The sequence below is a fragment of the Fusarium odoratissimum genome, assembly GCF_000260195.1.
Source record: "Fusarium odoratissimum NRRL 54006 unplaced genomic scaffold supercont1.7, whole genome shotgun sequence".
In the NCBI taxonomy this organism is placed as follows: Eukaryota; Fungi; Ascomycota; class Sordariomycetes; order Hypocreales; family Nectriaceae; genus Fusarium; species Fusarium odoratissimum.
The window spans coordinates 40,468-66,015 of record NW_022158693.1 but is presented as its reverse complement, the minus strand read 5'-3'; the positions used below and the strand labels follow the sequence as shown (position 1 = coordinate 66,015).

General features: G+C 47.2%; 10 protein-coding genes across 10 annotated transcripts; 6 read left to right on the top strand and 4 right to left on the bottom strand.

The window, feature by feature from the left end:
* Nucleotides 1-790: 790 nt before the first annotated feature.
* Nucleotides 791-2,068, top strand: FOIG_05290 (UDP-glucose 4-epimerase; the record flags this gene model as incomplete). The annotated part of the gene is made up of 2 exons (XM_031203840.1): nt 791-1,368; nt 1,450-2,068. The coding sequence occupies 2 exons, from the start codon at nt 791-793 to the stop codon at nt 2,066-2,068; spliced, it is 1,197 nt and encodes a 398-aa protein (XP_031065669.1).
* Nucleotides 2,069-3,652: 1,584 nt separating this feature from the next.
* FOIG_05289 (uncharacterized protein) lies at nt 3,653-5,417 on the top strand. The gene is made up of 2 exons (XM_031203839.1): nt 3,653-3,743; nt 3,858-5,417. Exon 2 carries the CDS (start codon nt 4,033-4,035, stop codon nt 5,317-5,319), a length of 1,287 nt encoding a protein of 428 aa, XP_031065668.1. The 5' UTR covers nt 3,653-3,743; nt 3,858-4,032; the 3' UTR covers nt 5,320-5,417.
* A 372-nt stretch (nt 5,418-5,789) lies between these two features.
* Nucleotides 5,790-7,163, top strand: FOIG_05288 (uncharacterized protein; the record flags this gene model as incomplete). Its single annotated transcript, XM_031203838.1, has 1 exon — nt 5,790-7,163. The coding sequence occupies one exon, from the start codon at nt 5,790-5,792 to the stop codon at nt 7,161-7,163; it is 1,374 nt and encodes a 457-aa protein (XP_031065667.1).
* A 461-nt stretch (nt 7,164-7,624) lies between these two features.
* On the bottom strand, nt 7,625-8,983 carry FOIG_05287 (uncharacterized protein; the record flags this gene model as incomplete). Its single annotated transcript, XM_031203837.1, has 4 exons — nt 7,625-7,787; nt 7,832-8,137; nt 8,184-8,670; nt 8,716-8,983. 4 exons carry the CDS (start codon nt 8,981-8,983, stop codon nt 7,625-7,627), a joined length of 1,224 nt encoding a protein of 407 aa, XP_031065666.1.
* Nucleotides 8,984-9,295: 312 nt separating this feature from the next.
* Nucleotides 9,296-10,783, bottom strand: FOIG_05286 (uncharacterized protein; the record flags this gene model as incomplete). Its single annotated transcript, XM_031203836.1, has 1 exon — nt 9,296-10,783. One exon carries the CDS (start codon nt 10,781-10,783, stop codon nt 9,296-9,298), a length of 1,488 nt encoding a protein of 495 aa, XP_031065665.1.
* A 469-nt stretch (nt 10,784-11,252) lies between these two features.
* On the bottom strand, nt 11,253-12,002 carry FOIG_05285 (uncharacterized protein; the record flags this gene model as incomplete). The annotated part of the gene is made up of 3 exons (XM_031203835.1): nt 11,253-11,629; nt 11,688-11,754; nt 11,820-12,002. 3 exons carry the CDS (start codon nt 12,000-12,002, stop codon nt 11,253-11,255), a joined length of 627 nt encoding a protein of 208 aa, XP_031065664.1.
* A 3,773-nt stretch (nt 12,003-15,775) lies between these two features.
* Nucleotides 15,776-16,420, top strand: FOIG_05284 (uncharacterized protein; the record flags this gene model as incomplete). Its single annotated transcript, XM_031203834.1, has 3 exons — nt 15,776-15,793; nt 15,848-16,069; nt 16,121-16,420. The coding sequence occupies 3 exons, from the start codon at nt 15,776-15,778 to the stop codon at nt 16,418-16,420; spliced, it is 540 nt and encodes a 179-aa protein (XP_031065663.1).
* Nucleotides 16,421-17,369: 949 nt separating this feature from the next.
* Nucleotides 17,370-18,634, top strand: FOIG_05283 (uncharacterized protein; the record flags this gene model as incomplete). The annotated part of the gene is made up of 2 exons (XM_031203833.1): nt 17,370-18,224; nt 18,272-18,634. 2 exons carry the CDS (start codon nt 17,370-17,372, stop codon nt 18,632-18,634), a joined length of 1,218 nt encoding a protein of 405 aa, XP_031065662.1.
* A 2,180-nt stretch (nt 18,635-20,814) lies between these two features.
* FOIG_05282 (uncharacterized protein) lies at nt 20,815-21,824 on the bottom strand (the record flags this gene model as incomplete). Its single annotated transcript, XM_031203832.1, has 3 exons — nt 20,815-20,895; nt 20,949-21,432; nt 21,496-21,824. 3 exons carry the CDS (start codon nt 21,822-21,824, stop codon nt 20,815-20,817), a joined length of 894 nt encoding a protein of 297 aa, XP_031065661.1.
* Nucleotides 21,825-24,453: 2,629 nt separating this feature from the next.
* Nucleotides 24,454-24,930, top strand: FOIG_05281 (uncharacterized protein; the record flags this gene model as incomplete). Its single annotated transcript, XM_031203831.1, has 1 exon — nt 24,454-24,930. One exon carries the CDS (start codon nt 24,454-24,456, stop codon nt 24,928-24,930), a length of 477 nt encoding a protein of 158 aa, XP_031065660.1.
* Between the last annotated feature and the right edge of the window lie 618 nt (nt 24,931-25,548).

Sequence of the window (25,548 nt, the reverse complement as noted above, 5' to 3'; positions counted from 1 at the left end):
GAAAGTACCGAGGGAAACATCTAGGAACGGCGGAATCATAGAGAGCAGATTATTAACGGCTTTCTTTAGGTTTGGCTCTTGGTGAGGATCTGATATAGCGAGCAATTATCTCATCGTTGCTCGACAACATCTGCTCTTTCGTCAGTATAATGATTCTTGCTAGTTGAAATCTTGCTCAAGTTGCCCTTAAAAGAATTACATGGTATATTAATGCCTTAATTCCGCTGGCTTACAATGACGCAGACCCCTTTGATATTCATTACATCCTATTCCTAGACAGGGCACCAACAAGTGACTAAGTGGATAGCCGTCAACATCGCGAGATGAACGTGCACGCTGCTAGTGTAAACGGAACAATACCACAACGCATCTAGAACAAAGGAGCAACAATAGCACGAGGTCTTTGACGTCTGTATCATCCGTTTCATCCATCAGCTTCCCCGTTCCGTTCGAGGCCGTTATGGAGACCATCCCACTTTCGCGCTACGACTTTGATTTGCGTTGCAGCTACGATGGGTTCTCAATCAGGCTGCGGAATCATTGACATTTTCTCCTTGTGAGAAATTTTAGTGTTGGAACTGTTGAGTAATTGTTGCTGTTCGGCGTTACTGTTCGAGGTTGCTGTTCCAAGATGGAGGTATATAAACCACTCTTCAGCCGCCTGAGTCGGGTTGAATTCAGTTTTGAAATAAAAAGGTATCACTTACCACAGGAAGATCTTGAATTGCCCATCAGATTAGTTATACAGTATACTCTGTGTCTCTCTTTGTTATCTCCAAGTCTTAGCATCATGGATTCTCTTGTATTATCCTCAGGCACTACAACCCCAATCACAAGCACTGCCCAGTCATTGAAGTCATCATCTCGACCAAGTACTCCTGCAACTGAACAAGACCTTCTGTTCAGCCGTCCTCCCTCTCCCACCCGTACAACTCCAGATGAGTACGTCCTCGTCGTTGGTGGCCTTGGCTACATCGGCAGCCACACAACTTGGGAGCTCTTAAAAGATGGAAGCAGTGTCGTTGTCATCGACAACCTCAGCAATGCTTTTGTTAATGTTCTTGATACGCTCAACGACATGACGGACCAACGCTTCAGCCTCAGTCGTCGTCGTCGTCCAGACCTTCACTTCTACGAGGCTGACTTTCGAGACGATGCCAAAATCCAGGAGATCTTGACCCTTTACTCCTCACCTTCTGGGTCCCAAATCAAACGAGTTATTCACTTTGCTGCATACAAATCTGTCTCGGAAAGTATTGAACAGCCACTCAAGTACTATGACAACAACGTCGGTGGGCTCATCAGATTCTGCAACACGTTGTCAACCTTCAACATTAAGAACCTCATCTTCTCGTCATCAGCTACTGTGTATGGTTCACTTGCAGATGCAGGTGGTCGTTAAGTCGAAGAGTCTTGCTCTCATACTACAACGGAGTGGCGCGATGCTAGTGGCCAGAATCAAACAACTCTTTCCGGCTGCACGGGTCTCACGAATCCATATGGGCGAACAAAATGGATCTGTGAAGCTATCCTGTCTGATTTAGCTGTGGCTGATCCAGAATGGACTATCACTGCTTTACGGTATTTCAACCCCATTGGCTGTGATGAATCAGGCCGCTTGGGAGAAGACCCCCGTGTTGCACCAACCAACTTGATGCCTGTCCTCCTCAAAGTCATGCTTGGCGAGATAGATCAACTGGAAGTGTTCGGTACAGACTGGGACACCCGGGACGGAACTGCTATCCGAGACTTCATCCATGTCTCTGATCTTGCCAGGGGTCATCTTGCCGCCCTTACCGGGAAGGACGGCCAAGGTTTCCAGACCTTCAATATTGGTACCGGAACTGGCCAGACGGTGTACGAGGTTGTTGAAGCTATGGAGACTGCTTCAGGGAGAGCCATTCCCGTGGTGAAAGTGGGACGCCGCCAAGGTGATGTCGGAGCCTGTGTCGCTGATCCTGGAAGAGCCATGACCCAACTGGGATGGAAGCCCCAGAAGACTTTACTTGACAGTTGCCGAGACCTGTGCAGGTTTCTGGAGGCAAATGGGACCAGGATAAGCCTGTAAAGTGGCTACTACCTTCAGGCTATTGGTTGGAATACGGTACTTTTGTCGGATGTTATGGATGGAGGGTTTATTTTGTTGTTTCTTGTTAGACTCATTGCCGTTAGCTGGGCCGAGGGAGCCGGAGTTCACTATAGAGCGGATTTCAAAAAAATAGGACTGTCGATTAAACTTTTTAAAACCTTCTAACATTTGCATCGGTGCTTATGCAAGGGGCCTGGTCTTGCAGATTTGACTTTAACGATCCCGATCTAAACTCCACTCTCAGCTGTCAACCCACGCGAGTAGACTTCTCTCCCCGGTCTCAGATCCGATCGAGAGTCTTGCCGTGGGTCTATGATCTACTCATGGTTAGACATCTGGTGTCTGGACCACTTGTCAGTCCGTCAGCGTTCAAGACCTCCAGAGAGTTTGCTCTTCCGTAAAAGCCTTTGCAACGCTATTTCCAGGATCTCTTCGGCAATCTCCAGCTGCTACTCACAATGTGGAGCTGAGAGTTCCCTGGAGAACCGAATTCTTGGGCCCAGGGACCATGAATGCCAAGTTAGACCATAACGCGCATCCCGTTTTGCCAGACCCAACGGCATTTACAGGAAGACGTGGCCACGAGACAGTTGGTACGGACGTAAGCTATCTAGTGAGTCGGATATCTAGGGAAGCGGCTTCGCTTGGCATCGGCCTGTCCGGCTCGAGTGACGCTATATCGTTGACTCGAAACCACTGAGTAGTTTCCTGCAAGCTTTTCAAGGAACATAATTTACCACTACTAAAACTTGTAAAGTAATTAATGTTCTTCTTGTATTTAATTGGAAAGTCTATATTATTGCACACTTTGTTAATAGTCGTTTTTGCTAGTTAACTAAAGGTCTAAATAGTGAACTTACTATTATCTGGCCGCTGTTACAACTTACGACACGTCGCTCTCACGCTGGCGATAATGACTGGCTATCCTTAATTCCTGGCATAACTCTAAGTCCTCGAAGTCCCTATTAGTTCACAAAGACGGTTTCGGCATTGATGACCCTTCCTTGACTTTCATCTGAAATCGACACCCCTAAGGGAGTGAAAGAAAGAGTAGGAATGATATAAATCATCATGGCAGCCATTGCCAAGTTCTCTATTATGTGGGACTGCGATCTCCACGGAGCGGCGAGCTGATTGAGATTGATATTGGTAAAATATAATCAACCCTCCACTCCACAGAATCTACCCACTCTATTAAAATAAGGATGATTTCTATCACCCCTTTTCTGGCAATTAGTGTCGATATTTTATTTTAGCATGGCAATATCTCTCTTATGCACGGTGGGTTATAATAACCGTAAATAGATAGAAAAAGATAAAGGACAGAATATCACATTGGCGGAGGTTGGACTTGCTAGTGCTTATCTCAATGCGAAGACGGATTCCGCGGACTTGTGGAGGCGGACGAATTCTGAGCTAGACTTAAAGTAGTAGTTGAACTACGACGCGACCAATCAGCACACCAAGTCTCATTTTCATCGTCTCCACTGTCCATTCACGCACATAGGTCATCTATAAATTATACGCCTCCAGCTTGGCATAACCTTCACGTTCAGTTGCGTGGGAACGATATGATGACGGTTCAAACTGAGAAGCAAAGAGTTAAACGAACCAGGGCTCGAACTTGCCGAGTCCGGACGGGGTGCTTAACCTGGTAAGTTGTGACCACTCTTCAGACAGACCGAGTAATGCTGATGCCGCTCTGCAGCAAGTCAGTGCAAATAAAGTACATCTTAATCGCCGAGTCTATTGCTAATAAACGGCTCAGAATTCGGCACCTAAAGTGCGATGAGAGCAAACCCGAATGCAAGAGATGTATCAAAGACCAGAGAAAATGCGACGGTTACTCAAAGCATGTACCGATTCGTTCGAATCACAACAGACCTTGGTCTGTGGCTGTCCTCCCACACAAGCCAGAATCTTCATCTCCTTGCTTCGGCGACATGATGCTTGTGGATCGAACCGACAACGCTCTCCATCACCACGCAAGAGTATACGCTGCGCATGACCTGGTAGCCTTCGACACGGGAAGAGGCTTCTGGCAACAGCTCGCATTCCCACTCTCTCACATCGTAAAACCTGTGAGGCATGCTATTATTGCCCTTGGTGGAGCTCATCGCTGTTTCTGGGCCTCTAATCCAGCTCAAGGCGCACTTGTTCACGCCGACGTCAGAAATGAAGCGATACAAAAGTACAACGAAGCCATTCAATGCATACAGCTTGTAATGACAGGGGGATTTGAAGAGAGTACGACACTGACTTGTTGCGTCATATTTATTTGCATAGAGAACTTGCTTGGTCGATTTTCTCATGCTGTCTGCCATCTTCACGCGGCTATTCGGTTGCTGAACTCCCACCGGCAGAAGCTACAACATCCGCCCTCATCCAAGATTCCTGGTATATATGGCTTGAAAAGAGGTCGCAGTACGTATGAAGACGACATGCAAGATATAATTTCCGAAATGATCTACTGGCTCAGCCAAAATGTAGCCCTGTACACGGGCGATTTATACGTTCCTGAGCTGGACTGGCATCCTTGTATACCGAGCATTCTGGGAGACGAGACACTCCCATTTAGTAGTCTTCAGGAAGCACGGGAGAGTCTCTCGTATCTGGATTTTGTTTACGAAGCTAATTTCAACGTTGACACGACCTCTGCCGACATCCAGAGGCAGAAGAGTTGTCCACTTCCCCTAAAGGCTCTCTCTCGCCACTACACAAACGCCGCCAATCTTACACAAGCTGCATATAATATATGGAGCTCCAGATTGGATTTATTCAAACGCTCTATGAGTGGCGTGCAGCTAGTACCTCATGAACAGCAGTCTCTAGCCTGGTGTGAATTACAGCAAGCCCTCTGGAGAGCATTTCTGAACTGCTCTGATGGAGGCTATACGAAAGAGAATAGTCGTCACATTCTTGAAAGAGTCGAAGATATTCTTCAGATCGAGTCAGCCCAGACAAGACCAGTGTTTAAGTTTGATGGAGATTTACTCAGCTCTGTTGGGTTCGTTTGCACAGCTTGCAGGGATGGCGATGTGAGAAACCGGGCGATAAGTCTGCTTCGTTCTATACGTCGTAGAGAGGGCGTGTTTGATAGCCAAGAGATGGCCGGCCTGTTCAGCAGGATGGCTAGCGTGCTGGACGGCAAAGTAGCCACTTGGGAAGCTCTGCCTTGGGGAGCCACTCGGTTATCGCTCGAGCTATCCCGCTTGTCGGACACATCTTGAGACTCAGTAGCTGTTAGTAAAAGACACCCTGTTGTGAGGCCTGGGTGGAATATAATGCCCAATCATTGCGGTTGGAACTTGGACCATGCAGTCCCCGCACCCATCGTATTCTGTATACTGCAAAGGGTCTAGCTCGATGGTAGCTCAGAAGCCCCAAACTGCGTAAATTCTACTCGTTCAAGTATAGATCTCTGAAGTAATGTATTAAACAATGCGTATGACGGGACAGTACTACCGGATCACTTACTCAATACACGTATGCATTGTGGCTTTGTGGGACTTCAAAGCCTCTACCGGATCCGTGAAAGTACCAGAGGAGTTGGAGGAACCAACTATAAGAACGAGCTGCGCCCTTCGATATATTTCACCATCCTTAAGCTCCAGCCCTGGGCCACTTACTACTTGCCATTCTTTCAGCAAATCACACCCCCTCTCTTATCTTTAATCCTTTCTCTCCTCAAAAAGGCGCCATGCTTTCCCCTCTGATATACTTGCTGGTAGGCTTTATGCCACTAGCCACCCAAGCCTCACTAGTTGCCAATCTAGACATTTCGGCAAAGGTTGCAGCCCAGTATGGGTGCAAGGGAGCGTGCTACAAAAACTTCCAAGCTGGTTTGGCTGCCGATCGCGAGTTTTATGGTGCCATCTACGACGACGACTTTTATGCCACAGCTTCCAACTTCTCTTCTTCCAAGCCAGGCGACGTTCTCAAGTTCAAGCCTATCAACGCCAGTCTCTTGACCGACATCCCTGAAGGCACAGCAGCATACAAACTCCAGTACGTGTCCAAGGATTTATACGGAAGGAAGGTTCCGGCCACGGGTTTTATTGCCTTTCCTTATGCTACTCGGAGGAACGATCATAAGTTTCCTCTTATTGCTTACGCACACGGAACTTCTGGTGTGTTCCGCGGTTGCGCCCCCTCAGCGATGCCAAACCTGTATGATTATAACAGCTGGTCACTCCTGATCAGACGCGGGTACGCTGTTGTTGCGACGGACTATGCAGGCTTGGGAAATAACTACACAAGTCACCAGTATCTAGCCTCCCCAGCACAAGCAAACGATGTGTACTATTCTATTGTCGCGGCCCGCAAACTGTTCGGAGCGTCTCTTACAAGTGAATGGATGAGCGTCGGCCATTCTCAAGGTGGCGGTGCTGCCTGGGCACTGGCCGAGAGTCCACTGCTGCGTCAAAACTGTCCTGTCGGCAAATATCTTGGCACAGTGGCACAGGCACCTGGTGTTCGTCTTAAAGAGATGGCTATCGCTGCCCTTGAGTCAGATTCGTCATCGGACGTCACTTCCTCCCGCGGCGTTCTGGGTGAGGTGGGATGGGTCATTATAGGTCTTCGATCCATCCTCCCCAAGGACAGACAGAGTTGGTTGAAGCCTGCATTCCGAAAGCGACTCGAACTTGCAACTCTAGCACAAGCCTGTTACGCGTCGGCTCAGGCCCTAGTTTCGGATCTTGGCGTGGAAGATATTGTGGACTTTACCGACACGGGCTTTCTCAAGGCTATCGATGCCATGCAGAACTTCACCGCCAGGGGCGAGGGGAAGAGTCAGCAACCTATTCTGGTTGTACAAGGACTAAAGGATGTTTCAGTCTTGCCGGAAGTGGTCGAAGAATCGTATCGAGTTGGCTGTCGCTCGCGTAATGAGCTGCACCTTGAACTCTACCCTGGCATGGACCATGATCCTGTAATCGCTGCTGCATCGCCCTACTTTCTCCAGTGGATCGATGATCGTTTTGCTGGAGTCACGACAAGTGGTAAATGCACCAACCATACGACCCAACCATTTGATGCTGTCAACATGTACGCTCCGGATGATACTGACTAGGCCAATTGCCTGGGTCGGGCTTAGTTGAGCAGGGAAAGTCTCATTCTGTAGGCTCATCTGCCTCTAGGGTTGGAGCACTGAAGAGCAGGCTTTGACCAAGTTTTTTTTTTTTAGTTTGGGCGCCTCTTGTACTCCAGTGCTGAAAACTGGATGGGCCATGCCTTGCATTTCCTCGTTAGCTTTTAATTCATGCTTATATCAGAGTCTACTATTCTTATTCATACCAAAGTTCGCGAATTATTGGAAGGAACTATGTATTCTTGATTTCGGTCAATACCCAATTAACAGCCCTTGCTTTGAATTATCTTCTCCTGCATGTGTTGGCGGTTGTTCGTGGTCACCTGGATGACTCTCCTAATAATAACGATATCGAGATTTGAACAAAGGGACAACATCGGAAAGGAAGCTGATGATAAGTAATGCCCCAATCCATCGGCATCGGCGAAGCTTCCCAAACAAGTCTATCTGGCCTTGTTGCTAGCACTACGAATGTAAGGTTCCAACGGAAACACCTGAGCTTCTGGCGTCACACCCTCATAAAGTTCTGCCCACCTCTCACGTAGAGGCTCCGGGGTTTCCCAAGCATTCTCAGGATCTCTCAACCAAAGTCGCAACAAATGGCGCCTATAAAGTCAACATAAACCCATTACTCAGACTTTCGTACTTACTGCTGAGCTGGCGAATCGGTGAATGCGTCTCGAGCATGAAACACAGCGAGGTTGTTGATGAATTGCATATCGCCTTTTGCAAAGTTGGTCGAAACACTTAGTTTATCTCCCAAGAAGTGAAGAGCATCGAGAGCTTCGGCTTGAGCTTCGGTGATGGGCGGAATATCGTGACTCCGTGGCAGTGCACCGAATCCGACAAAGTATCGACGAGCGTACTGCAACGCAACTCTCTCAGGCAGTGTATCGGTGGCCATTTGATGATAGAGAAGTGGTCGAGTCGTGAACTTCTTATTCGGGTTTGCGAAGCTGAAAGTGTCAGTCAACCGACCATTAAACATCAGAGTCTTCTTACTTCTCAACATCCCAATTCTGCGACAGCGTATGAATCAAATCAGGCCTCGTCCTTGCCAACTCATTATAAACCCTCCACGTACTCGCAATCCTACTCGCACCGCCCTCTAGCGCCGTCTGTAGACAAAACAGCGACACGATATCACCAGAATCAGTATGAAAAACCTGTCTGTCAGTAGTATACGCCGGACTTCCGATCGCGCTCTTGTCTTGACCGGCGCTGAGATCTTTTACATGCGTGAGGACAACGTCGGCGGGTTTGCCGTTGAACTTGCTGTCTTGACGACCTCGCTGCGATGCGATATGTGACGAGATGCCGACGTAGATTATGGCGTTTTCTTCGCGGGTGTAGTTGTCTACGTTAACGCCGCGGATGACGAAGAAACCATGGCCTTTGTGCAGCTCATCGGATAGCTTTCGCAATTCTGAGTGTAGATTTGGTAGAGGGAATGTCTCTGTCGTGAGATGCCCCAGTGAGAGGCCAAGACCTGGTCGTGTTAGATGAGGGGTATATAGCTATCAATGTCAGACACCTTTGAAATGCTGTAAAGCCTGACCAATCTCGCCGAGCTGGTCCTCGGATAGCTTATAAGTCCAGCCATAAGTTTGGCCAACTGAGTCGCCTTCCCATACAAGATCGCCATTTAGTTGTTTCGGGAAGCCATCTGGGACCGAAGTCGGAAGGTTCCCCTCTTTGAGTCGCTTGGCTGTTCTGGCTTGGTAGTTTTCGTAGTATGGAGCGTAAGCAATATCTGGTTGACCGGGCGGGGGTGCCGCGGTAACAGTTGTTGTAAAAGACATGATGTTGATAGTCAATGGGAAGTGATGTAGGAAAAAAGGAGTGAAGCACTCGCTATGATCGCCGGTAATAAGCAAATGGGTTGGAGGTCATTATTAATACGAGGTATAGCAAGTGGTGGTGGGATCTGCATGATGAGGTGATGCGTAACACTGATTGCACCATAGCACATAATACTCTCCAAAATTCTGCGAAAATGGAGTAAAGTTCCGTATGTAACCACGTACAATAAGAGACCTTAGGACACGACCGTCAAGGAGTCAATTAGAGCATAAATCTGCAGGAACTCACTGCCTCCAATCACAGAAGTGCATTCACTCTCGGAACTCCTCCAACTCAGTCTTACCATGATATAACGTCCAAGCCCATAGCGAATCCACAACCAGAATTGTCCCAAAACTGAACACGAGACTACCCCCAAACACAAACTTATAATACCACCATGCATTACTGTCATTCAAGTCATCCACTTGACATGCGATCGCCCACGGCAGTACATAAAGCAGATTGCTTGCAAGACTCTGATACAAATACCATCTCGGTCGCGTTGCCAGAAGAATCGTTGCAAGCTGAGTTGACATCGCGTAAAAGATATAACACCAGTCCAGACTTCGCCACATGTAAGCTGTGACCTCTGCGACTTCCTCTGAGCCACTGATGTATGATGCAAAGGGCTTTGCTCCGAAGAGCGTGAGGAAGATGGCTATCGGGACTTCGAAAACGAGGGCGATAACTAATGATCTGAAAGCTGGGCGTACGATGCCACGAAGGTCCTTCAATGATGCTTGAGGCTTTTGTGTGCTGATGTCGACGCGCCTTCTCCAGTCGCCCCAGTTGTGACCGATGAATTGCAACGCTGTTGCCTCCAAAGCCTGAACGGGAACCATGATCAAACCCCATCGGATAGTGTTGAAGACACCCCAAGCTGTAGCGTACACTGCTCCTAGAGCAACGATGGTACTGACCAGCCAGAGATACAAAGCATTTCTGACAGCTGACTCGGTGAAGAAGACCAGCCCTGGCCGAAGAAGGACTTTGAGAGCGTCAAAGCTTGGACGCAGCCTCTCTTGAGGGTCATGGGATGTGTGCCTCTTGAACGACCAGGTATTCGACCAGAGAAAGTAAATAAGTCCTGCAAATGCCGCGACAAGATTACAGACCAGTTGTATAGTGCCTTGCATGTTGACGGTGGGAGTAAAGGAACCGACATGGAATTTCGAAATGAGAAGAAAGTCAAGGATGATGTTAACAGCAAACTTGACGGTGCTGATCGCCAGTGGAATGTCAGGTTTATCCAAAGCCCTTGTCGCTGTTGCCACTGCAGTTTCGAGCGCTCCGCTGAATACGGTGAATGAAGCGATACGAACATAAGTCAAACTCGCATCGCGGACTTCCTCAGGGACGAAGCTATTCGCAAACGACGACGCAGCAGCAAGGAAGACAATACTCAATATCAACCCAATGACAGATTGGAACGTGATTAGGGTATGCGTCAATTGAAGACGCTTCCCCAGCGACCGCGAGGCCTTATCTCCAATAATGACCCACGCAGCTCTCGGCAATCCTTCATTGACGGCTTCAGAAGCAGTGTTCATGTATGTATACGCGTCGGTGAGCACCACCATTGATGAGTCAATGTTTGCGACCCACAGTTTGGATAAAGTGCCGTATAGAGCGGGCAGGATGAATGACGCGAGGTTGAAGAGGAGAGAGCCGGTGTAGTGCGTGCGGTGGAGGGCTGAGGATGAGAATGCGGACGGGAGACGGCGGATACGACGGGTAATGCTGTTGAGGATCTTCATCTTGTTGTAGGATCTTAGGCCATTTTGGAAGATAAACGGTGTTATTTGTTGGTTGAGAAGAGCAGAAGGATGATTGAGAGGGGAAATCGTGATGTAATCGAAAATGAGGGACAAAATACGATACAGCCAGGTGCGTGAACCCCTCTTCAGCAGGTCGGCCTCCTGCATGGAAAGCGCAATTTTTACTGGACACCAGGAAAAGGAAGTCATTTGTAGCGGTTTCTAACGATAAGAGATCCGAATAATGAAGGACATGACTAGTCATATGACTGTTGATACGCTCAAGCTCGCAAGCGACATAATCAGGAATTTGAGACTCGGGTATTTGCTTACTAGATAGGAATGTCTTCACTTCTTGTACCTCAAAGTCCTCATACCACCATTCTCTCATGTCCTGGCTCAATTCAGAATCCCCTTCCAGTGCTCGACAATCTATGTCTACTAAAATTATCGAGACTGCTCATCGGCCCTAATCACCTTGGAAAATGAACTCGGGATTCTCGAGCGAGATATCTTCCTCAACTTGCTGATAGATACGCTCATGTCTTATCTCCTCAGTTTCTCCCTGGCCATCTAATAACGCATCCCCACTGGCCGATGCTACGGGTGGCTCTTGGCTTGAGAACGCCGCAGGGGGCGGAATCTGTGAAGATGATACCAAACGAGGATATGATGTTTCTGGATTGTTGATGAAGCATTGTTCGATCGACGTGGCTGTGACAACACTGGTTTCTATGACCGTGACGTTCGTGATAGGCACAATCTCTCTGACATGCTCGACTGTGACGTTCACAGTGATTATGGCGGGTTTCAGGTCAGGGATGGTCGTGGTACTTCGGCAATGTCCTGCGATAATACGTGTCAGTTATTGGATTTAACATAGGTAAGAGTGTACTGCATGTACCTTGAGTTTGGTTGTTGACAGTCACGACCTTGACTGATTTGATGACAATCGTTTGTGTTGGGAGAACCTTGTGTAATCGTCAGCTCATTGGATCCTACAGAGGAGGATGGTTTATATTCCCAGACGACATACACGCTCAGTCGTAGTGGTAACGTTTTGTGTAACGTAACTGGTGCTTATAGGGGAACGAATAATCTTGACCTCTTCCATTATTCCGCACTGCTTGATGTGGCCACCACATTCAACCATCGTCTTCTCATCCACGCTTCGAGATGTCAATTGTTCGATGTTCGTCACTTGCAACCCCACTGCCATGCCGTGACTTAGCCTCTTGAACTGTTCAAAAACTCACAGATAGGAAAAGTATGGGTATATCATGGAGTCAGTATATGATGGAGTCAAGGACAGCTTACAAATTTCTGCAGTGACAAAGCCTATGAGTAGGATGGCGGCGACGACTCGGGACATTGGGTTTAGCAACATGATGAACGGCAGTAAAAGCTAACAGCAAATCCTATTGACGGAGAGTTAGATTGAGAAAGATCCTTTTGAGAAGGACGAGAGGTAGTGGAATCAATTCGCCAATTAGCACAGAGGCATCGTGTCAATTTATCGTCAATCGAGCAAAAGGGAGACGAAAAGCAAAGGAATGGGGAGGTAATGCTATTCCCATTACTCTCACAAGACGAACAAAAGTTCTGACACAAATTCCTTGCTGAGCATGTGAAGGCATGATCAGAATGATTGTTAGTTTAGCAATTGGGATCAGCTGAAAAGACTTGATGCCCTTGCATACAAGGCTGGAAGTCTGAGCGCCGCCTTGAGTGTGATCCAGACATGACACCACTGATACTTGACACTCGTTCAAGACAAGCGTTGATGAAAAGACAAATTCTCGGTTCTACTTGCGGTACTAACACTCATGTGGCACTAGTAAGCGACTTGCGATGCAAAGATCCGGCAGGCGGCAGAAATGTGATAAAGGAAGTGGCTTACATACGATGGACGGGAAGCAAACGGCATCATCAAATCTATAGCGCTTATGTGTGATACTTGATTGAATTTGTCTCAGAGTTCTTTCATAAACAGTTAGGATGTTCCCAAAACGGTTGGAAAACATCTGTTGTGGCTGGCGGATATGGCACATGGCTGGCTGGAGCGCAGTGTGGTCTAGACTTTGACTTTTAAGCCGTAATATGCAGGAAGAATTAGTTCCAGTGAGATCTCACAAACTCCGAAACAGAATATCACTGGAAAAAGACAAGATTGGCAGTTTTGCTGTCAAGACAGAGCTGAATGCCCTGCATGGAATGAGACCTCGTGGGGTCGCATGGCATTCATGGTGGTTCCACAAATGTGATGACGCTGGAAGTGTTTCCGTTCTCTTGTGCTTATGAAGTTGCTCTCTGATCACCGCCGTACTCTTTAAGAATTAAGCACAGCAATAGCCTAACGAGTCGATAAGGTATGTGATCCGGAGGTCGTATACTGACCAGTGTGATCTTAGACCGTCGATTGTCTCTAAACCCTTACAGAGATTACGATCAATGGCTCGACCTCGGGCTGGCTGACGTGAAACCTTGATTAGTCGAGAAACGAAGCGCGCAATTCAATTAACGCATAAATTGGCCCAAAATATTAATCGGTCCCGTTAGCTGAATATTGTTCAGATGGTAAAGGATCCTATACCTAGAGCGCCTATTATCTACAGATGGAGTGTTGGCTAAGTTGAACCGGCAAGTACTTTTGACAATAGCTGTCTATGGGCTAAATAACTATATTTTATTTATTCAAAGTCTTGTCCCTCCTTTAATTTAATATTAATTAAAACCGAGAACTTCTAAAATGCTGCTATAAAGGTGATGGTAAAACGGATGTGTTTCTTTGCCAACGACACGTGGCAACCAAAGTGCATCGTGAAGCAGGTTCAGTGATGTAGTGTGTTTACCTCTTCTAGTGTGATACCCCTCTTTTAGTAACTCAAAAGGATAATGTAAGCTTCTTGAAAGCTTGCGCACATGGGGAATTTCAGCTTAGTCCCCTGACGCCACCCTAACCATCAATGCCAAGGTCATGTCTGCGTTATGTGAGTACAAGCTCATCATAAACCGCCTTGCAGTGTATGGAATTTTCCTGTTAACAAGCTTTGGTTGATAGAGTCCCGGCTCAGCCAGCCTCGTACTTGCAAGCCACTTCCAAATGCAGAAGGTTTATTCAATAGTACATCAGAATGTTAACTTGCACCGGGGAAAAGACGACGAGCTACGCCTTCGGACAAACCATAAAACATTTGTCTAGAAAAGAAACACCCCTTTCAAGACTTGGCTCTTGCATGCTAAACTTGCATGTCGTCTTGGGGAGGTGATGCGTTCTTAAAGTTTGGACATTCTTAGGCCGTTGGAGCTGAACCATATGCAGTATATCGGTCTCTTGTTGGCACTTTTCGGGTCAATAAACATTAGAGACTGATACCGATGTTACTAGTCATATATAATGCATGGATTAGGAAATAGGCTCAAGGCGAGGGGCAAGAGATTCATTAAGTGATCATGTGAAGACCATATATGGTTAACAACTTGTTACCGTCGACGATCATATAGTCCTGCCAGTCTATCCCTCAGTTATAAGTACAAGTCTGTTCAAGATAGAATACGGTGAAGATCAAGGCCTTTTTACTGGCAATAGGTAGCCTATTGACTGATATAATTGCAAAAACTCACGCCTACACAAGGGTTCTATCTCCAAGTCGATTGCATGCCTCGGCTGGGCCTGGCACCCTAGCTCCGTGCTGCCCCTTATTATCAAAGCAAGATAGGTGATACTTTAAGTATACCACTAGTAGCGGGTAGAGGTCGTCTGCCGGTTAGTGGCTGTAGCAAGGCTGGCTGGCATTTCCAAAACGGTCAGAACTGAACCCTCGATACGCTACCCGGGTTCCGCCAGTTCATTCCGCAGTTAGCTTCAGTAGACTTTTCGAGGTGGGTTAGGTTGACAAGGCACAGCAGAGAACCAATGCCAGCGGTTTCCATGAAAAAGATCCAAATTTGGAAATAGAACATTTCTCAGAGCCAACTACAGCTAGCCACACTTAACTTGCCCATAGAGGCATGTGGCAAAAACGAGCCTCTCAAATTAGAGTGTCATCATGTATCCCTCAACCTTTTGCTGGGGCCTAAACCTTCTTTCAAATTCATCAAACCTTATGCATACTGTAGTCAAATGTGAGTAGATTCACCGGGCAGGCGTTCGTATTCCCAAGCCTTAATATATCCTGGAATTCCAATGAGCTGTAAAGCTAACCCTGTGCTTGAAGCCTCCTGCAAGGTCAATTTGACTTACTCTGTATTGTGCTCACACGATGCTGGATGTAGCCCCAGATGGCTGGCTGAATATTGACAAAGAACCCAATGCTGCAACCAAAGACCTGCGTAATTGACGAAGGCTAACTTGTGCATATTATCTTGTTATCACACGCTAATGCAAATGATATTACAATCCAAGTAGTCAGTCAGGAGAACCATGGCTTGCTGATGTGAGTCTGCTTCAAAATGGTATGGTGGTACGGCGGTGATGCAGGCAAACAAAGAAAACTGTGGCAAGCTGACCATTGAGGCGTGCGTCTGCATGTACTGGGATGCGATGAAAAGGAATGCTCGTGTTGTAACTATATTGACCATGGAGTTCAGAAAGCTATTTTCTTATGGATGTAAGACCCTTGGACATTGAGGCCTTTCAGGTCATCCATTATTGTTAGGGTGAACACTATGGCTAAGTCCACGCCCTTTGAAGATCCAGATGCGTCATTCGTCCACCTGCTGTTGTCAATTACACTTATCCTAGTATGCATGCTATGCATGAGCTGTCTGATTCTAGTTATGATGACGATCAGACTTGTCCTGCACCTCAGGCGCTCCCTGCAGTTTGGAGTACACCGCGAACCTAAGTGGGACAGCGAAAAACTTATAAAAGCCCTGACTGATCCTCTTCATCAACTCATAGAATCAGCTCACAATCATCTCACTTCTTTTACACACAACCAACATACTCTTTTAACAACTGCATTCAGCTCAAACACGAGTTCAACCGATATGTCTTCTCAACTCCAGGTACTGCAGTGTCCTGTTTCTTTCACCATTTGCCTTTCTAACATGCCATGACAGGACGTTGCCACTGTTGCGGCACCCGTTGCCCAGAAGGATATCATCTTTCATGTCACAGCCGACTATTCTATTGCCTACTGGTCCAGTCGAGCTCAGGATGAAACTGTCGGCAGACAGTATGACTCCGAAGACCTAACTGTCAACGGAGACAACATCAAGGTCAACAAAGACCTCCCAATCATCGCTGCTGTTGCCTATAAGAACGGAGACGGCCATGATGAGGTAATTCTCTCACAAATGTTTACGACCAAAGCTCACATACATTACGTTTAGGTTCGTGTCTTCTACGTTGACGCCACAAAGTTCTGTCTTCGTGAAGTTCGCCGTATCGGTGATGAGAATTCCAACTGGTCTCATGGGCGTGTTCTGAACAGCAAAGCCTATGAGCTGAACGCAAAAAGTGGCCTTACCGCGAATGTCGTCAACACCGGCAATGGCAAGACCCAGCTCAAGGTCTACTATCAGAGGAACTCCAACAGGCTGAGCCTTTCGTACAGCGTCCTCGCCGTCGACAACAAGTGGTCTCTTCAGGAAGAATGGTCTAACCGAACTGATGTCACCCAGGCTCATTGAAGGGGAGCAAGGAATTTCTTTTGGAGGTCTCATTCATCTGCTTTCAAGAAAGGCTGGAGGGTTTTGAGTCCGCGCAGAGGTTTTTCCCTACCAGATGATGAATAGTACTTCAGTAGTTGATAGCATTTTCGCTTTCTGTTTGGTCGACAATTGATTGTTTTTAACATTTACTTTCTGCCATTCGACACAGCGCCTCTATGCTTGTCAGCTTCGACTGCTGTCTCCAAAGATGAGACTCCAAATTCTTGCTCACAACTCCATTGTATCGTGCACAAGCCTGGTGACTCGTGAGGTTTCAGTAGCTAGTAGCTGAGTAAACCATGGTTCCCCAGGACAGACTTCCCGCGGGAAGCTCGTCGCGATAAATGTGGGAGATGGCTCCCCAAGATTTACCCCACTCTCTTATCTTATCTCGGTCCTCCATGTTACTCGGCCGAGATTGCATTTTTCGGTGTTCAGGGTGCCTAGTACTCCTTTTTCACCTGCATGCGAGGACTTAGTTATCTCAACATTTGAATGAATATCATAACGAATGTCTCAAAACTAGGTCCACTTGCCGGAAATCAATCCATTATATATATCCCATTGCCATGCTTCAATACCAGCGTCTATTCTAGACCGAGCCGCTTAAAAGCTTTCGCATAGCTCGAAACGTCAGGGTCACTGTCAAAACCCTACAGAAATTACAGGAGAAGAGTATTCCTTTCCAATAGCCTCCAGAGCCGGAGGAAAACCAACGCCATCGCAAGTGACATACAACGATGCATAACGCGTAGTCGCCGACAGGGTAGCTGCGTTCCCAGCAGGGATGAAGATGGTCTGACCCGTCTGGACTTCCTGTGCATACTCTCCAACGTCAACCCTAAACGCTCCCTCAACGACGGTGATGGCTTGGTGACTACTATAGCTGAGTCTGGACAGTTTCGATGGAATCCGGTTAGTTCCTTCAATGCGAGATACCACGAAGCGGTTGTGTGTCTGCTTCAAGCCGACCAGTGGCTTGAAGAGGAGTCCCGCGGCACCGTACTTGGGCCCAGAGTCTGCCTTAAGAAAGTACGGGCCGTACCTGACGCTGAGTCACGGCTGGGGTCAGAATGCAAATATCGTTCGTAGGACTGCTGGAGGAAATTTGGAGATCCCCTTAAAGAACTTGCCACGGACGTCCAAAGACGCGATAACGGCCACGAGGAGACTAGGCTTTACGTACCTCTGGATTGACTCGCTCTGCATCATCCAGGGCGATAAAATTGACTGGGAACGTGAAAGTGTCAACATGGCAAGCATCTATTCAAAAGGCATCCTGAACCTTGCAGCGACCTATTCCTCAGACAGCCATGGAGGTCTGTTGTTAGAACGGAACCAGCACCACGTCACCTCGTGTTCCTGGAAGCAGCAGATTGACCCAGTATCCTCGCGCAACCTCTGGGGAGACTGGATGCAATCTAGACAAGTTTGCTGGACCTTTGATCCCCAGTCCGAATTTGACGAGCTAGGTCTCAGAAGGCCCTTGCCACTCACCAGCAGAGGTTGGGTGTTACAGGAGAATGTGCTCTCACCGAGGACAGTGTACTTTCTTCCAGGGGAGATCATCTGGGAATGCCGAGAACTGTCAGCTAAAGAATCAATCTACTGTCGTCCAGTCGGGCAACCTCAACAGTTTAGGGGAAAATTTGCCTCGTCGCCCGAGACAGTCCCAGTGACGCGCAACGGCCCTAAGAACTCTTTGAGAACTGACTCAGGCGACTCAGGTGGCCAGGAAACTACCTCAAAGTTAACGAGTGGTGCAACGTCTAACCAAAAGCCCGTAGGCCAACTCTATAGCCAATGGTACGACATGGTCACGCAGTATAGCCAAAAGAAAACTTAACCAGATCGGAGGATCGGCTGCCGGCTATTTGGGCGCTGGCACAGAAATTTCAAGAGATGACAGGCGACGAATACCTTTCCGGACTCTGGAAAGATGATATCCTTACTGGCCTCCTTTTCAAGAGATTCCAGCCGCGACCTGGATGTCACACGAAGAAAACCCGCGGTGGTCGTCGTGGTCTTGGGCGTCTACAGAATGCCGAGTGGAGTTTGAACGTGCCACTCCGCCCCCGTCCAGCTCTTCTGTGGAGATGGACCGGCTTCCAGACGCATCCTTACAAAGGTTTGTCATTGATCCAACTGAGCCCCGGTATCTACCCATGGGCCGGACACGTCGAGCGGAGCTAGAAATCCAGACCCTGGCAAGGGAGGTGGTCGGTACGCGCTATGATTGGAATCCATCGCCCGGAAAGAAGGTTGCTAAAGCGATGGGGATCGCCGCTCCTTTGGGCGGCCACGGTCTTCATTCGGAGGTATGGAGGATATATGAAGAATTAAGTAGGGAGTATGAACGCTAAGTAGCTTCGCGGTCGATCTTTTCGAGCCTGAGGTTCAAGGAAGCATGGATCAGACAGAGAACATCTACGCAAAGCAGCTACCTGGCGTCTTTAAGCATGGGTTCTGATTGTCACTTTGGGTGGGCCAGAGCGAAGTTCATCGAAGAGAAACGTTGGGAGAAAAGAATCAACACCGGTCGAAGCCATGGGCAGGACAAGATTCTCAGTTGCGACTCTTTCGACCTCGACTTTGATACTATCGAATTGGCAAACAGTTATGAGGGAACGCCTGTGCTTTGTTTGCATATCAAGGGAAGATATGGGTTATTGGCAGAGCTTGATGGTAGCTTATAGATGTACCGCAGGGTTGGGGTTTACAGGTACGAGACAGGAAAGTATGAAATAAATGCCTGGGAACCCATGACAGTCACGCTTATATAAACTTAGTTAATATCAAAGGTCGGGTATCGTTAAATGGGATACATGGGTTATCGTGCTTCTTTCTCTAGATTATACGATTAATTCATGAAATTAGAAAAGAAATATAATGTTTTATTAGAAATTTCAGGTTTGGTGACTTAATGCAACAGTTTTGTTCTGTTCAATCGACAGCGACCCGATATCTGAAAAAGTTTTAGATATTCTAGCCCACCAAAGTCCAACCATTAGAGTTCGATTGGTCTGTGATAGGTTAGGAAAATTTAAGATAAGGCAAATATATTCATCAGTTTATTATATAGCAGCAAAAGAATTCAAAAACTTGCCAACGACCTCCTCAGTAGCTTTCCCAAATTTCAGGAGGGAGGCGCCCTCGACGTTCGAAGTCATCAGATACATCAACTAAATTAATAATAAACATTTGCACAACACTATTAGCTATGATATCTTATAAATTAACTTACTCTATATAATATTACACTCTTTTACTGCACTTCTTTAAGAACCTAGATAGGTTCCGATGAACAGCTGAGCCGAAGTTGAGCCAGTGAGCGAAAAGGCCATAACAGCGACAGTCCGTGCCATGTCACGTGTCGCTCGAACTTTGGTCTCAGGAGGCCGAAAGGCTTGCCTTTAGGGTACTGAATTCACAGAAGAGGTGTCTTATAGGAGAGAGTCCTTCTATAATGTAGAGAATGAAGCGCTTAATAGCAGTTTAAAAGCTGCAGGGCCAACAAGAGGAGGCAGAAGAGATCGAGAGGCAGGCTTTTGAGATATTAAAGAGGACACCATCCTGACACTCTGGGCTCTATGCGTAACTTGGCAGTCACTTGGGCAATTCGCAATAGGCTTTCAGAGGCTATAGTCCTTATGAGAAACTATGTTGCTCTGCAGCAACATATACTTGGTGCAAGTCATCCAGAAAGATTGGCGGGAGTAGGAAAGCTTACTAAATGGGAGGAGCATATAGGTAATCAACTAGAGGTGTTGAACACGGAAACTTAGTCACTTGTTAAAATATAAGGAAAAGAGGTCCTCATTACCAATATGGTGACGAAAAGTACTTTGAAGGTGAAGAGCAACAACAAGGAGAAAGACTGTAAAAGACGATAAATTCCAACAGTCTCAATTGCAAGCTAAGTGTAGACGGCCAGTTAGGTTCAATTGAGGTGAGGTCTTTGTTATAAGATAGGGAATCGAGTGGTCAGTTCAATGGTATCAAATGCAAAGACAAAAGGTGTAGAATTAAGTCTGAAAACGCATCCGAAACTAAAGTCCTCCGGGGAATCTGTCCCTTTATACCTGTCATCACAGACATCCATCTGACCCCACTAACGAAGCTTAGACCTCTTACCCTGGAATGCTTGCCATAACCGTCACAGTACCCTACGATTTCAACTATCCTTAACTAGATATACAAGGTCAGACTTTGCTATCCACTACCAGTTATCACCCCTATCCAACAGCCTTAAGAATACACACTCAGACTTAGGCTTATTAAAGCCCTATCGCATCTCATACATCGATCCACGATGGTGATCTGTCCTCGCCTCGTCAAGTTCATAGCTATACAAAGTCCCCGGGCTGGGTGCCTTATTGAGAGGGGAAGAGGTTGAGGGGGATAGTTGAGGGGTTGGACCATTTGATTGAACCGGCGCCGCGTAGGAATGCGTGCTCACGTCATAAGCCCCAGCCTGAGTCTCCACAAATTGAGTATTGCTTGTTACCTTTGATGGACTGTGAGGTTGTTGTGCCAAGCCAGGTGTATACTCAGAGGGAGCAGCCATATTACCTCTTCGGCGACGTAGAAGTATGAGCCCAAATAGTCCCAAGGCAACGAGACCAATGACGCCTAGACCGCCGACTACACCACCAACAATCACGCCCACGTTGGGACTGTCTCCAGGGATGGATGTTGCAGAGGTAGATATTTGAGTGGAGGAGCTTGACGCCTCTACTGTAGCAGAAGCAGTCATACTTGATCCGCTCTGGGTTGGTGTTGTTTCCATCTTTGATGGCGCTGGTCCATCAGTGATCCATTGCGTCTCGGAAACCCCATCAACGAAAACCACGGTACTGAAGTTCCGAGATTGCCGAAAGCTTGTGCTATCAAATTCAAAGCTTTCATCAACTGATATTGTATTGCACCCATAGGAAAAGATTCCGTTGCCAAGCTCGAGTGTGACACAAAAAGGTTTTTCAGACGACGGGCTACGGCCGTGGCCATAAGTCAGAAAGCAACATCCAAAGGGATTGACGGAGATCTGAACTCACCATCCAGCAATGGCATTGCGCGTATTTGTACGGCATTCGCTGTTGCAAATGGCGGGGTCAAAGATGGCGGTGCTGTCTAAACAAGTGGTGTAGATTTGTTGCCAAGCGCACCAGAAACGGTTGATCTGGCCCTTTTCCCAGGTGCAAGGCCGGCCACCGGGGCATACCCAGACAGCTTCATCATTATTGGTGAACCCACAGGTTGGATCTGGGGCAACAGTCACGGTGAGCGTGCCAGAGGTAAGTTGGCTCAGTTCATCAACGTCTCGTTTTCGTGCCAGCCTACGAGGCCGTGGCACAGGATCAGGCTTATGCAGATCAGTGGCCATGGGAATATTTGCTAGACTCTTGAAAGGCTTTTGCTTGACAGGAGCTAGGAGATGATATTATAGACCTATAGAGAGAATGGAAGAGACACTGTCCCGCTTAAGTACTACCTGCACAGCAGAATCTGTCAGGCAGCTGACACTCCAGACATTGGAAAGGCTTGCATTAGCCAAAAGCCTTCATTCCTTGTCCTTGCGATAGATTTGAAGAAACTTGCCCAGAATATTTCATCACAAACAGCATCTTATCTAAAGTACTCTCCACTGACTTAGACCTTGTGTATATATTTATGTTCTTGCCCATTAGCGATTTAAGACAGGTAAAGTCGCCGTGATGGAAAAAAAGAAAAGAAAAAGGAAAAAAAGAAAGAAAAGAACAAAAACAAGAATAGTTAAGACCAGTACCTATTGAACGATAAGAATGTAGTCAAGCATTAGGCCGCTTGGTTCTGACCTTTAATAAAGTTCAGTGAATGCTCGGGCGTTTGGGAGTTTTAACGCCTCGAAAATGTTTCTCCCCGGGATTTAAAAAGTCAATTCTTTATATTAGGTTACTTTAAACACTTTAAACTCAAGATGCTTCACTAGGAGCTATTTTCATTCTTAATGGCTCAGATACAGGCCTCAGCACAGTGTCGTTGGACTAGTAGCGTTGGTGCTGTATTCATTATACCTCTATCTAACTCGAAAAGAAAACATGTAACAAAGCTGATATGCACAATAATAATCTCATCCAATATACAAAAAGTAGAGTTTCTAGATACTTAAAACCTTATTGACAGCTACATGTGGACAAGACAATTTGACAGTTTTTCAGAGTTTGTGTGGCGTTGATTAGACTGTCTTGGCAGAGTAGACAACGCCTAACCTGCTATTAAGTTCTGACCTTCAGCAGCAATTTATCTTCGTTTCATATTTGATAGGCTACTTCTTCTAGTGGTTGTTCAGCTTGATGCCAGATTTATGCATCAAGTTCAATTCGGGTCTGCACTGCAGGCGTAGTCGTCCAGCCTCATTTGAAAGATCACTAGATTCACATTACTAAGTGTTGATATGGACCAAAGTCTCGCCGCTACGTCATAACAATATCTGCACCTTCGCGTTTCCAAGCGTTCATTTTCGTCAGCATGCTTATTTCACTACTGTGCGGATATGGCAACCTAATCCAAGGATAGGAAGCAGTTTAATGTGATCGACAACGCATAGATGATCAGTATTGATGAGACTTACTCTACTACTTCCGAGACACAATGCCGCGTTTTGACGACCCAAGACACATGCAAAACAAAGTCAGATGAGCAAACCTAGCTGATGCCACGTAAGCAATAGATAACCCGTTATGTTCACATGCATTACGCCTAGCGAGAATTTGCACGGCTGTTGGGTGAAGAGCATCTGTGGCGCGGCCACCACAACGCCAGTCAGCTACTTTTTGCGCCTCCGATTTTGCAGGTGACTATTGAATGCACATTTGCCCCCTCCCCCGTAGATTGATCCAAGACTGGGGCCATGTTGTGAATTTCTGTGTGGTCTTTAACTCTCTGTTTTCCACCATGGGCTTTGAACCATGATAACAGGCGTAATACGCCACAGCGAAAGACACAATAATTTCCACTTGAGGACCCTCAACAAGTGACGCGGCTGCTTTTTTTGACCTTGTGATCCAACGAAATTCCCAGTTCCATATTTTGAGGCTTTGAATAGAAAGGCTTGAACTTCGGATGTATAGCGGAACGGAAGTGATGGATCGCGTAGCTTTTTGACAATCAGCGGGATAAACAGAACTCAGAGCAGAACCAAACACCCCATCGGTGTATAGCTCAGCCAGCGACAGGCAATCTCCATAAAACTTAGGACCTAACGAAACTCGTATGTTATGCTTTCTTGTGTTTTCAGCAATATAGTAAGCGACACTTGGGTATTCAAAGCCCAAAGCCTTATCTAATTACCTTATGTGGTATTCAATTATCCGCAACGAGGAGCCTTGCATCAGAACTCACTGCTTCCACGGGCGGAAGGATTCAATCAGAGCCAAATTCTAAGACTTTCGTCAGAGGATCAAAAATTGGGATCCTAATACCAAAAAGGGGCCGGAGGTTGACCCGGTTGGGCCCAGAAATGGGGAACGGAGCCGCACTGGCCGGCTGCTCCGCCAAGGGGGTAAGTAGGCCTGATGAAGAGCCATAAAAGCGGCAATCTGTGTCAGGCCACGTGTAGCTTGACTTTCGTCTCCTACTACCGCCTCATTTTTCTTGATTGGTGTCGAAATAGTCTCTGATACAGGTTCTGCTATTTCTCCTTGTACAAGGGTATTACGTGTACGAGGTGATGGAACAGTCTTCCAGCGACTGGCTGCACCATTGGCAAAAGGTTGGCGGTACCACAGTTTGAGGCCATCCAGACTTACAACTTCCGTCTAGATCAGAAGTTCACCCGACTCCCATCTACATAATGAGGTTTTCGAGAACACACGAGACCTCTGCAATTTCTTTCTTACCTCTCATTCCAACATCAAAAGAAACGCTACCTATTGAGTTACAATCGACCGCATCTCTACAACACCGGCGACATGGTCACGGTAGCTAGCGGCGGCGCCCCTCTAGTGATTGTTGGCACCATTGTAAAAGAAGCAATGGCTGTTGTAGCAACCTCTCAGTCCGCAGCGGCGGGCTTTGCCGCCAAAGCTGCAGTTGACGTCGTGGGCGCCTTAGCCGTGGGTGAAACCGCCTTTGCTGCGGCTGTTGCACTCGAAGGCGCTGCTGCTACTGCTGCTGCATCCACGGTTGCTGCAACCAACTTTTGGAACCCTGTTGGATGGTCACTTGGGGTCGTTATCGTTGGTGCACGTGAGGCAGCACCTCACAGTATCACCTGGGACTGTTACAAGCTTATCATCCATGACGCTGTGGAGGAACCACCTAAACCAATGCTTCTAACCGCACTGGTCTCTCACCCAATGGTTGCGCGCGTTGATGTCTCAATCAAAGCCACGTCTGCTGGTCTTCCCGATATTGAGATAGAGAATATTGCTGGTGAGCTGTACCTCTTACGGGGCATCGCATTACCTTGGGGCGCGGCTGCGCATCATGCGGACAGGATGGAGGAATGAGTTTCTAGAGTCTGCTTGTGTTCAACGGGGCTATCAATAGGATCTTGTTACACCGAGCTGGTAAAGTTGACATAGATTGTATACGGGAATAACCAGTGAGATTGGGTACTAGGTATGTTTTGAGTAGCGAAAACCCCAGCACGTATTCGCATGTCCTCTTGTAATGTATGTTTCTCAACAACAGCAAGAAAGCCATCCGTTTTCTCAAACATACGCTTGATGAACTAGACTTTAGGTGAAGGCCGCATTTTCCAAGAGACTCGATGCAAGTTTGCAAGAACTTGTTAGTCTTTTTGCCGGACGGAGTGGTCGCCAAAGCCCCTGAACCGGCTACTAATATTAACTCCACGGAAGAGCGAGTCTCCTATGTGACGTTTACGTGCCGGTACAGCCATGAAAGGCGAGATTGAATATATAGAAAGCCCTGATATTAGCCAAGATTTGCGGCTGAGGCACTTGGTGCTGGTATCTCCAAACCGGCAGGGGGCACTTGGGATGAAAACCCCACGTTTCGCATCTTGGCACCCGCTACAGGATGTCACCCAACCTAGCCCTGGGTTTCAAGTTTCAGGTGTAGGAGAAGTTATTTAGAAGCTGAAATTATGTTGTATATTTGCT